An 11,332-nucleotide genomic window follows, 5' to 3' on the forward strand; every position below is an offset into this window, starting at 1 on the left:
TCTGATAAAGTAGAGTGCTATATAACGTTGACGTTCCAAAATTTCTAACAATGTAAAATTCTGGGTAGCGTTGACGCTTTTTAACATTTTTTAATTCTGGGTATTGTTAACTCTCCAGAGTTTCTAATAATGTAGAATTTTGAATATCGTTACCTTCTCAAAATTTCTAACAGTGCAGAATACTGCGTATCGTTAACGCTTGTTGGAAATTTTAACGTGTAACGTTAAAATTTCCAACAATGTCCGAGTTCTAAGTATCATGATCATAAAGTTTTTTAAAATTATTGTTACCCATATCATAATAATAATAATTTTAAATCTATTATTAAAGGTTTGGCATTTTTTTTTTTCAAATTTCAAGTTTTATTTATTTTTTTAAAAAATTATCTCACTATTTTTATTGATCCCTGAAATTTATTTGCTAAAAAATAAAATAATGAAATATTTCACTAAAAAATTTGAAAAAAATAAATATATATATATTTTGATACAATAGAGCTTTTTAGTTTGCGAGATCGAAAATTTAATTTCATTTACTATTCTAAAAGATTGTAAATTTTGATTTGGAGTTACTGATAATTCTTTTTTTGACGTTTATGTATCCGTAGCCTTATATTTTTTTGTTATTTATTCATTGTTTATTCAAATATCTCTTTGAACTAAAATCATCGACTTCATGTGTATAACTCGAGAACCAAGATTCCACCGAATCATTCCAAGATAATTTTGAAATTGGTTTTACTGCCATCTACCGGAAGGAAATGTAAAAAATATCTATCTTTTTCAATCATTCGAAAACTTAGTAATTTACTTTTTACTAAAATGAGTAATAAAAGTTTAGTTTAAATTATTAAATGAAGCTACAACTTAATCTATCTCTTTCAAGTAATAAGCCTTATACATTACACTTGGAGTAATGTATACGTACATTTAATTATGTAATACAATGGACTTTAAATTTAGATGCGAAAGAATTATTTTTGTACTTATTTTCTATGTTTTTGGGATGATGCAAAAACAACCATAGCCAGAGGGTCATGAGTGGTGGGTACCATCTCAATAATATTTCAAAACTTTCGGAAATTTTCCATCGTCATTTCTTTCCTTTTTTTTTTTTTAAAGAACAAAAATTCTAGAATGCTATTTTTTATTTTAGTAATAANGATGCAAAAACAACCATAGCCAGAGGGTCATGGGTGGTGGGTACCATCTCAATAATATTTCACAACTTTCGGAAATTTTCCATCGTCATTTCTTTCCTTTTTTTTTTTTTAAAGAACAAAAATTCTAGAATGCTATTTTTTATTTTAGTAATAATAAGAATAATAAAATTCGCAATTAGAATTTCAGAATTTTCGCTTTTAATGAAATAAATATGTAGAACGAATTTTTTTTAAAGGAAAAATTGTAGCGAAATTTTAAATTTCACTTAAGTGTTGTCTTAAAAACCAATCAATGATTTTTTTTAGACGTTTTACAATCAAAATAGGAAAATTTTAATGGAACGGAAATTAAGAACTAATTAGTTATGTTAAAGTTGTAGTCAACAGTTATTTAGTGTAGTTTATAATGAATGCATTAAAAATAACTTTAAAATTTTTTCATATCACTTTCTCTTTCTAGCAAAAGTTTTTTAATGACGTAGTATTATATAGTGCAAGAATTACAGGCATGACAAACTTCGATTTCAAAACTTGTTTTCTGATTTATATAAAATTTAAATTTGTGTGTGTGAGTGAGGAGAATTGTTAAACTCCTATGTTTGATGAATATATTTTGTGCCTATGATTGATTGAATTAATTGCTCCAATAAGTTTCATTTGACCGAAATATCTGTTTTTATTACTAACTAGCCAGAATACCTATTCTTCAAAGGGGTTTTAAAAAAAATCAATTAATCAGTAATGAACAATACTACGAAAGCATGCACGAAACTGAAAGGCATATACTGACACAATTGAAGAGCTTAGTGGAAGAACCAGGTAAGTAACTTTTTTAGGGGTATTTAGGAATCAGGGAAAATAACAGAGATGCTGTTATTTCTACTGCCACCCGAAATATCAGCTAGTCTACTTGGTGAAACCAAGAAAATTTAAGGCTGAGGCTACATTTCTTGTTTTCAGGGGAATCATATATGGCCAAGAATACGACTTTAGCCACACACATACGTCACAGCTCGTTTATAGAGCATTTATTCATTCCATCACATCTGTTCATTCATCCACACATCGTAATTTTGATCAGAACCAGAGAACGATCAATCTTCAATTCAGTACCCCCAGAGGAATTGATTTGTTATGGGAACATGGAGGACTTTGTGACCCAACATATTTAGCATGAACCAGTCGCTTTTTACTTCACGGGGAGTCTTTGGCTGCAGGTGATCAAACTTGTGACCTCTTGGACAGGGGCTCAACACCCTACGAACCAATAAATGTGGAAATAAAACAACTTTTGAGAATTCAACACAGGATTTGGCGAAGAAGCATTTATAGATTTTATAGAGAGTCTATGAATGTTTTTACAATTAAACTAACTTTTAAAATGATAAGAGGGTTGAAAACCATAAAATAAACGCTGAGCCAAAAGCATTAAGTAGCTGAAAATTGTTATAAAATGTGAAAGAATACAGTAATTTTTTTTATTATTTTCTAACTTTTATTATTTTTTTATTTAAAATTCCAAACTTAAGAATTAAAACCAAATTATAAATACACATAATGATGCATACACTCTTTCAATACCCCTAAATGAAAGTTGAAATCAAAACAAGCTTGCAATTACATTTTTTTTAACCCACTGACGGTTCTGCACGCAAAAAATAATATTTTAACCTGCAGTCTTCTCCTCAGTTTTTCCATAATATTAGATAGAAGAAACATGTATTAGGGAGAAACATTCTCCCAATTTTACCCATCTGCTGACCCACCAGCGAGTTAAAAGGTTTTAAGCGTTTTCAGAAAAGAAATTATATAAATCAACATTTTCCAAAAATTAATTAAAAACAAAGACATTTAAATTTATTGAAAATTAGATTTGTCCCTGTTGCATTGTACAGGGTTAGCACAAATAAATGTCTAGAATTTACACATTTATATTTTCCAAACAATTATACGTATTGCAATAAATGATAAACGAAATTAAAGAAAAATATGACAAGTTTTTCTTTTCTTTTTGGTTGTCAAAGGGAAAGTTTATGCGTGACTCTTCTTTTCCAATGACAAACAGTTAACATGTAATTAAGTTCGCTCCGCACATGTTGAAATGTCGCACTCAAAACATGTGTAACGAACTCTCCATTTATCATTGGTTCCTTAAACTCTGTTCATAAAAAGAAATTATTTGGCATAAGATCCGAGAATTTTGATAACCATGCAATTAAAGTTCAATCGTTTTAATCCGCACTCCTAATGATATTCAGGCATTAATTAGTTTACCAGCACTAACTAAAAGAGTTCTTGAAGATTCATACAGTTGTAACCTCGTGGTTCAACTTGAATTAAACAATATATTTATAGCAATCTATTAACAAGTACTAACACGAGCATTGAATAAGTTCTTCAAGATTTAGACTTCTGTAATCTCGTGTCTCAGTTTGAACAGGTTACAAGAGTCCGTTATTTAACTAGCACTAACTAGGACATTGAATGGTTTATGAATATTCACACTATTGCAATCTCGTAACTAAACATGAACTTGTATCAATTGAACCGTATATTAACAAGCACTAAATAGGACATTGAATGGTTTCTGAAGATTCTCACTGTTGCACTCTTGTAAATCAACACGAACAGTATACCCGCATCAATTGAGCTATGTATTAGCTAGGCCATCAAATGGGTTCTTAAGATTCTCAATGTTGCACTCCAGTAAATCAACACGAACAGTAAACTCGCATCAATTGAACTATATATTAACTGGAATTAACTGGGACTTATTGAATGGTTTCTGAATATTCTCACCGTTGCAATCTTGTAAATCAGCACTAACAGTATACTCGTCTCTATTGAACTGTATATTAACTAACACTAAATAGGACATAGAATGGTTTCTGAAGATACTCACTGTCGCTATCTTTTAAATCAGCACGAACAGTACACTCGTATCAATTGAATTACATATTAACCAGAACTAGGGTATTGAATGGTTTCTGAAGATTCACACTGTTACAATCTCGTAACTCAACACGAATACTCGTATCGTTTGAACTGTATATTAACTAGAACTAAATAGGACATTTTGAATGGTTTCTGAATATTCTCACTATTCCAGTCTTGTAAATCAACACGAACAGTATACTCGTCTCTATTGAACTGTATATTAACTAACACTAAATAGGACATAGAATGGTTTCTGAAGATTCTCACTGTCGCTATCTTTTAAATCAACACGAACAGTGCACTCGTATCAATTGAATTATATATTAAACAGAACTAGGGTATTGAATGGTTTCTGAAGATTCACACTGCTTCAATCTCGTAACTCAACATGAATAGTATACTCGTATCAATTGAACTAGCACTAAATGGGACATTGAATGATTTCTGAAGATAATCACTGTCGCAATCTTTTAAATGAACACGAACTGTATACTCGCATAAATTGAACTATGTATTGACTAGGCCATCAATTGGGTTCTAAAGATTCTCACTGTTGCTCTCTAGTAAATCAACACGAACAGTACACTCGTATCAATTGAATTACATATTAACCAGAACTAGGGTATTGAATGGTTTCTGACGATTCACACTGTTTCAATCTCATAACTCAACACGAACATTATACTCGTATCGATTGAACTGTATATTAACTAGAACTAAATAGGACATATTGAATGGCTTCTGAATACTCTCACTGTTGCAATCTTGTAAATCAATACGAACAGTATACTCGTCTCTATTGAACTGTATATTAACTAACACTAAATAGGACACAGAATGGTTTCTGAAGACTCTCACTGTCGCTATCTTTTAAATCAACACGAACAGTACACTCGTATCAATTGAACTATATAATAACTAGAACTAACTAGGGCATTGAATGGTTTCTGAAGATTCACACTGTTTCAGTCTCGGAACTCAACATGAATAGTATACTCGTATCAATTGAACTAGCACTAAATAGGACATTGAATGGTTTCTGAAGATTATCTCTGTCGCAATCTTTTAAATGAACACAAACACTATACTCGTATCAATTGAACTATATCGTTTACTTTACGTTCCCAAGTAGCACAGGGATATTGTAACAGCTTTAGTCTACATCGACCGCCATTGTCAATATTGCCGAAAATCGACATAGTGTATACGATATTGTACGATTCCCGTCGATTTCACATTAAAAGTCTGTTTGTAAAAATTTTCATTTTAAATTTTATTGTGTTCTTAAATCAAAATTAATCATTTAAAAGACAAAAAATGACGTCAAATTGTTATAATTCCAAAAAATAAATTTAAAATATAAATTTAGAGATATTCGAAATGCTGAGAGATATCGATCGACGTTCCCCAACGTTTTTACAATATCGAACAATATTGTTTCGCGATATTGAATATACGTTATAAAAGGGGTCCATTTTTATATAGTTCAATGTTTCGCTACGATATTGTACAATGTTCAAAGCTAAGTTTTTACGATATCGTTTTTGTGAATTGTGCTACTTGGATTCAACGTTACTTTTCAACCAACGTTTTTACAATATCGAACAATATTGTTTTGCGATATTGAATATACGTTATAAAAGGGGTCCATTTTTATATAGTTCAGTGTTTCGCTACGATATTGTACAATGTTCAAAGCTAAGTTTTTACGATATCGTTTTTGTGAATTGTGCTACTTGGGTTTAACGTTACTTTTCGTTTACGTTCCATTTACTTTATGCTTAATGTTTTTACAAACAAATTATTAAAACGTCTATCAAATCAAAGCTGACATTTGGAGTTGACCCCCGTGATGGAAAAACATCTCCGCATCCCAACCCAGAGCAGCATCTTTAGTTGTGGATGACTAACTTTTGGCTCTCCAAAACTATCGAGTCTCCTCTCGCTCTTCCCTTTTTAACTTTATGGTTTTGGAAGAGAAAAAAAAAATCTTCTCTCCGCTTAATAAACTCCGGTGTACTCACCCCCTTGTTCTTATATTTAACAGGCAAAAAAACAGCCAGCTGTTCTCAAGAAGATAACGCTCTTTCTTTCTCTGGCTGTTCCTTAAGTGCTTCGCGCCATAGATTCCGATCTTTTCCAATTTTTTTTAGTTCTTTTTTCCCTCCTCAGTCTGTTATGGTGTACTTTCTTGGCGACAAAACAACGGCATCTTTTCTCTGAAATTTTGGCTCGTTAGAACGTTTCCCTCGTTGCATCAACTAGGTTGACTGAGATCTAAAGAGCTGATTCTCGCCATAAGAGAGGGAAGGTAATTTCTGGATTTAAACACTCATTACCTTATCTACTGGAAAGACGCTTTTTCTTTCTAAGAAACTATTGTGGAACAATTTCGAAAAATTAAAGTTTAACGAGCTTGTTTCCGTTTCTTGTTTGATGTGGGTTGTTTAAATGCTAAATTTATCATGCTCTTGCTTTTTAAAATTGTCTTTTGATTTGTTGGAGTACCCTTTTAGGAGAACAAATTTTGAATTAATTAGTTTGGTATTTTTAAATTTTGATTTATTTATTAGGATTAAATTAAGTAAAAAAAAACTAAATGGTGATATTAATACATTGAAATTTTTTTTTTTATTGAAGTAGTAGATGGTTAAAATTTGTTAGAGGGATATTTTTTTACCTTGCGTAACTTAATAATTAATTATCCTTTCATTTTTTAATTTTATCAGCTCTATTCGTCGATAATGAATTTAAGGAATTACCTTTAACGTTACTTTCTAATCAACCAAAACATAATAATCATTATGTTTTGGTCTATTTTCTGCATTCATTAGACATAAAATTATTTGTTAAATAACTTGCGGCTAATATCCCTGGCACCAATCACGGCAAAAACGGTCAAAAACGTAATTATTATTTTTATTAATTTTGCTACAAACTATAAAATTATAGTTTAATCGCTTAATGTGTAATCGATCTGAGCATACATTTAAAGATCGTTCATGTTAAATTTCAATAATCAATAATAATTATCAACGTGGCGTTGAAAAGAAATGGAACAATCTACTCCCATAGGGAGTCAGCTAAGAAATGACTAGTCAAACGGACATTATCCGTATGAGTGTCACGTGATCTAGGTTTTAATGTTAGCGAAATGAACGTCATATTAATAAATCCCATTGCTAATTTAAAGCAATAAAAATATTTACACTGTTGATTAAATAAGTAAAAAAGGGAATGGCATCAATAACATTCATCTTCATACAAACAACAACTTTATATTTTTTAGCTGTCAATATTTAAGAAAAATTTTAATCTTGTAAAACAGAGAATCGTTATTAATTTATTTCAAATTTTGACTTGAATTAATTTATATTATGTTCACTAAATCAAAATCTGACACACTTAAAGAAATTTCTAGCCTCGAAAGACTTGTGTCAGCGGAAAATAGACCAAATTTAATTTTGAACAGCCCATATAATGCTCTCGAAGAAAATACCTCACCGCTGGATTCATCTTCCAAAACCTACGAAGAGTGCTTAAAATCAAACGATAATTATATTGACAACGATATTTTCGGTAACAGTTCATCCAGAACATACGTAAAGTTACCACAGATTCCAGAATTTTTAAAAATTAAATTACCCTATGATGATCCCAACAATACATCCTGGATAATTCAAAGCCTTAAATCAATCAGTAAGACCAGTGCTCAAGAAAATAGATCCATAGAAGTACTCCACGAAATTGAAAACATATTGACTACTCAGTTTTACTACTGTCTTAATCAGAACCATATATTGAAGAGGGAATTAGCATGTGCAAGAGCTGTGGTAAAAAAGGAAATTTTCTGCAACTCAGTGAATTTTGCAGAGCTTTACAAGAAGGCAGTTGATGGCAAATGGAAAGGTAGAGAAGAATTAATTCTCCATTTGAAGGAGAAGATTCATGGATTAACCCACTTAGTTGAGAAAAGAGAGAAGGATTTGGATATACAATGGCCAAAAGGCAAAAGAATCTCCTTTTTGGAGTTGACTGGAAACCCAATGGAAACTTTACATACCGAATCAGTGAATTCTTTTTCATATTTAGAAGAAGAGAAAGAAAAGCAATTGAAAGTACAACAGCACTTGAGAGAGAAGCTTGGATACTTCAGTAAAGCGTAGGTACATCAATTATTTTAAATTCCGTATGCATACTAGTACTAAGTCTTCAACCATATCATACAATGTTATAGATATGATGTCAATGTTATCATTTATGATGTCAATATTATTATCATTTGCTAAGTTTTCATGGTATGTGGCATTTTCTTTTGATGTTAATCCTATTTCTCTCCCCTCTTCATGCATTGCAAGGAGCTGAGATTTAGTTATATGTTAGTATACTACGTTTCCTTTGCATACTTTCATTAGTCTTCTTATGATATTGTTTTTTTGTTTTTTTCTTTTCCTTAATTTGGAGCAAAACAATTGTGATACATTTTAGTTTATTCTATTTGTGGTCTTGAACAGTAGACTCCTTCTTGAGTTTGCGACTCTTAATATTGTCCTCCTTTGTAGTTTTGTAATTTTAATACATTCCACCTTGTTTGTGGTTAGTGATGTTTTGATTATAAAACAACTCTTAGAAATTGGTGAAGGGAGAAAATTCTTCGGAACATTTTCGTGTTACTGTAGCAGTGTTGGTTGTTAAAAAAAGAAAAAGAATTTTCCTGAGATCTAAAACAATGGCAATTACAAGATATTAAAAAGAAAATGGTGATAAACCTTTCCGCTTCAAAGACTTATCATGATAGTAAACTTGTTATGAGATTGCAAACATGAATTTGTCACAAGTTTGTTTTTCTTGCAAAGTTTGTTTGCTGAAAAACCTTACATTGTCACTGATTATTCTTAACTTCCTTTCGAAATAGCAGAAATCAATGCTAGATTTTAAACCTCTTCGCAAATGTGACGTTTTAACATAAAAACTGTTTCTCAGTTTTATTTTCATACAGGGATTTTACAAGTTTCTGAAATTTCATCTAGAGGGCAACACAATACGAATTAACATCTAATTACCTACATGGAAATCGGAGTGTTTTTCACCAAAACGAGTCAGTCTGATTGATTCGGGAAAAAAATATTGTTATGCAAGTGAATGAATGAACAGATATAGTAACAAAAAACATTCGGAATATGAGCAGAATAGTTTCAACACTCTTGAATTTTAAACGAATTTGTCAATCATTAATACAGTAAACCAGGAAAGAGCATTGGAATACCTAAAATTATAATAATAATAAACCATAAGACTCTGGTATTGACCATTCCCGTTTTACCCACATGTATGTACAGAAAAAAGAACCTATACAATCTTGAGAGTCATCACCATTCATCAGCCATATTTGTACTGGCTGTAGAGGATTCAGATATTTGAGTAAAAAAAAACATTTCGACAGGTTTTATCCTGCTTTTCAATTTTCGCTTGATGGCCCCATAAATCGCAGTCTTATATAGGATTATAAGATATCTAAACTATAGGATTATATTCCATACTTTAAGAAAATATATATTAATTTGACCTTGTGCTCAGTTTAAACCTAGTGCCTAGCGCTGTATAGCTATTTCTGGCTATTTAGCTAATAAATTTTAACCAATCGATTTGAAAAATGCGACTTATCATTACAATATTCCAAGCCCTTAAGTTATTTTCTGACTTTCCATTTTTATTGATTTACTTTTATTTATTTATTTTTTTAGAAACAAAGATTTGGCTGAGGAAGCAAATCATCTGAAAAAAGAAACATCTGTGAGGACCTTAAGTTCAAGTGACGATCTGTACAAAAAGCTGAGAGATCTGGAAATACAAATCAAACATTGTTTGGATAGAAAGTCACAAGACATCAAGTCTTTGACGAAGGAAGAGTCTTTGACTTACGAGCTGGTAAAGGAAATAGCAAATCTTAAAAATCGAATCCAGAAAGAGAAACAAGTAATAGCGGAATCTGAAGAGCGATTAACCTCTCTGAAATCATTTGATACAAATAGCGTCATGCAAAAAGGTAGAAATAGCATAATCGAAAGCACAAATCGTTCCATTAAAACACTCGAAGACATGGCCAGAGAATACCACAAACAATTAAACCATTTACGCCTCTTTGTTAATGATGATAACACAATCAGTTTTATTTCTTCCGAAAATCACAAGGAAATCGCGAGATCTAGATCTAAAAATTTATCTGGGGCTCAAATTGATAATTCTAAGAACATCAGTAAACGAAGTTACAATCAAGTTTTGGTGCCAGTTAACGCCAAAAGGAAAGCTGAAAAAATCTTGAGATTTAGATCACCTCTCACAAGTGAAATGATCTTTCCCGTTTTAACAGGTGGAACTTTGGAATGTAAGCCATCACTTCTGGAAGAATTTTACAGGATCAAATCTTCCTGTGAGAGAAACGAAGAAAGAAATCTTGACCGATTGGCTAACATGTATGTACACCTTGAAAAGATGCGTGATACGATGCAACAGCTTCTACAAGAGCAGTCCACGTTGTTTAATGTCATGTACAAGAACAGGCTTCTAGGTGGAATATACAAGCAACTATGTAGTAAAAATACTGGTCTAAAATCTGAAACATACAGGGATGTGAAATGCTTGGAGCACTCCAAACATCTCGATGGAGCTAAGATACTGCTGGGTGCCTTAAGAGATGAAAAAAAGTTTTTAAATTATTGCATAGACCGAATTTACCATTGTAAGGAAGATGATCTCGACTTTCTTATTTCAGGAATGAGTGAAATTGAGAATTTATTCCGTAACGGATTATGTGATTAATAGGAAATTTATGTTTAAAGGAATCAACAATATCAAATAAAAATACAATCATGCATTTAGTATTTTTTTTTTTAAATTAGAATTTATTGTATTTAAGTATTTATTGTATTAAGTGCATTTAAGTGACATAGCTTGTTTTCCTTTTTCTATTGACCAAGCAGTTCTTCCTCTTATTTTTTTTTGTGTGACTTGTTTGTAATTTTCATCTGGGTCTCTGAGTTCGCAACCTTCAATCAGTGTTACGAAAATGAAGAAAGTTCTTCATTCTAGAACTGAAATTCTACAGAGTAAAATACTGTTTGTATAGTCTTTCAGAGAAGAGGTGTAAATTAACGTATACATGAAAAGGCGTATAACTGAAAATTGAAAAAAAATAATAGTAATACATAGTGAATATGATAATTTTGATAACT

General features: G+C 31.2%; 1 protein-coding gene across 1 annotated transcript; it reads left to right on the forward strand.

Annotated features, from left to right (window-relative positions):
• Positions 1-7,380: 7,380 nt before the first annotated feature.
• Positions 7,381-10,972, forward strand: LOC107456983 (chromosome partition protein Smc-like). Its single transcript, XM_043052349.2, has 2 exons — positions 7,381-8,262; positions 9,845-10,972. The coding sequence occupies exons 1-2, from the start codon at positions 7,478-7,480 to the stop codon at positions 10,917-10,919; spliced, it is 1,860 nt and encodes a 619-aa protein (XP_042908283.1). The 5' UTR covers positions 7,381-7,477; the 3' UTR covers positions 10,920-10,972.
• Positions 10,973-11,332: the final 360 nt, after the last annotated feature.

Source organism: Parasteatoda tepidariorum, chromosome 8, assembly GCF_043381705.1.
Source record: "Parasteatoda tepidariorum isolate YZ-2023 chromosome 8, CAS_Ptep_4.0, whole genome shotgun sequence".
NCBI classification, from domain to species: domain Eukaryota; kingdom Metazoa; phylum Arthropoda; class Arachnida; order Araneae; family Theridiidae; genus Parasteatoda; species Parasteatoda tepidariorum.

Excerpts from the sequence above, each read along its gene's own strand:
- LOC107456983 (XM_043052349.2), top strand. The coding sequence starts at position 7,478 with ATGTTCACTAAATCAAAATCTGACACACTTAAAGAAATTTCTAGCCTC. Across the intron at positions 8,263-9,844 it reads CTTGGATACTTCAGTAAAGC|AAACAAAGATTTGGCTGAGG; the intron begins GTAGGTACATCA and ends TTATTTTTTTAG.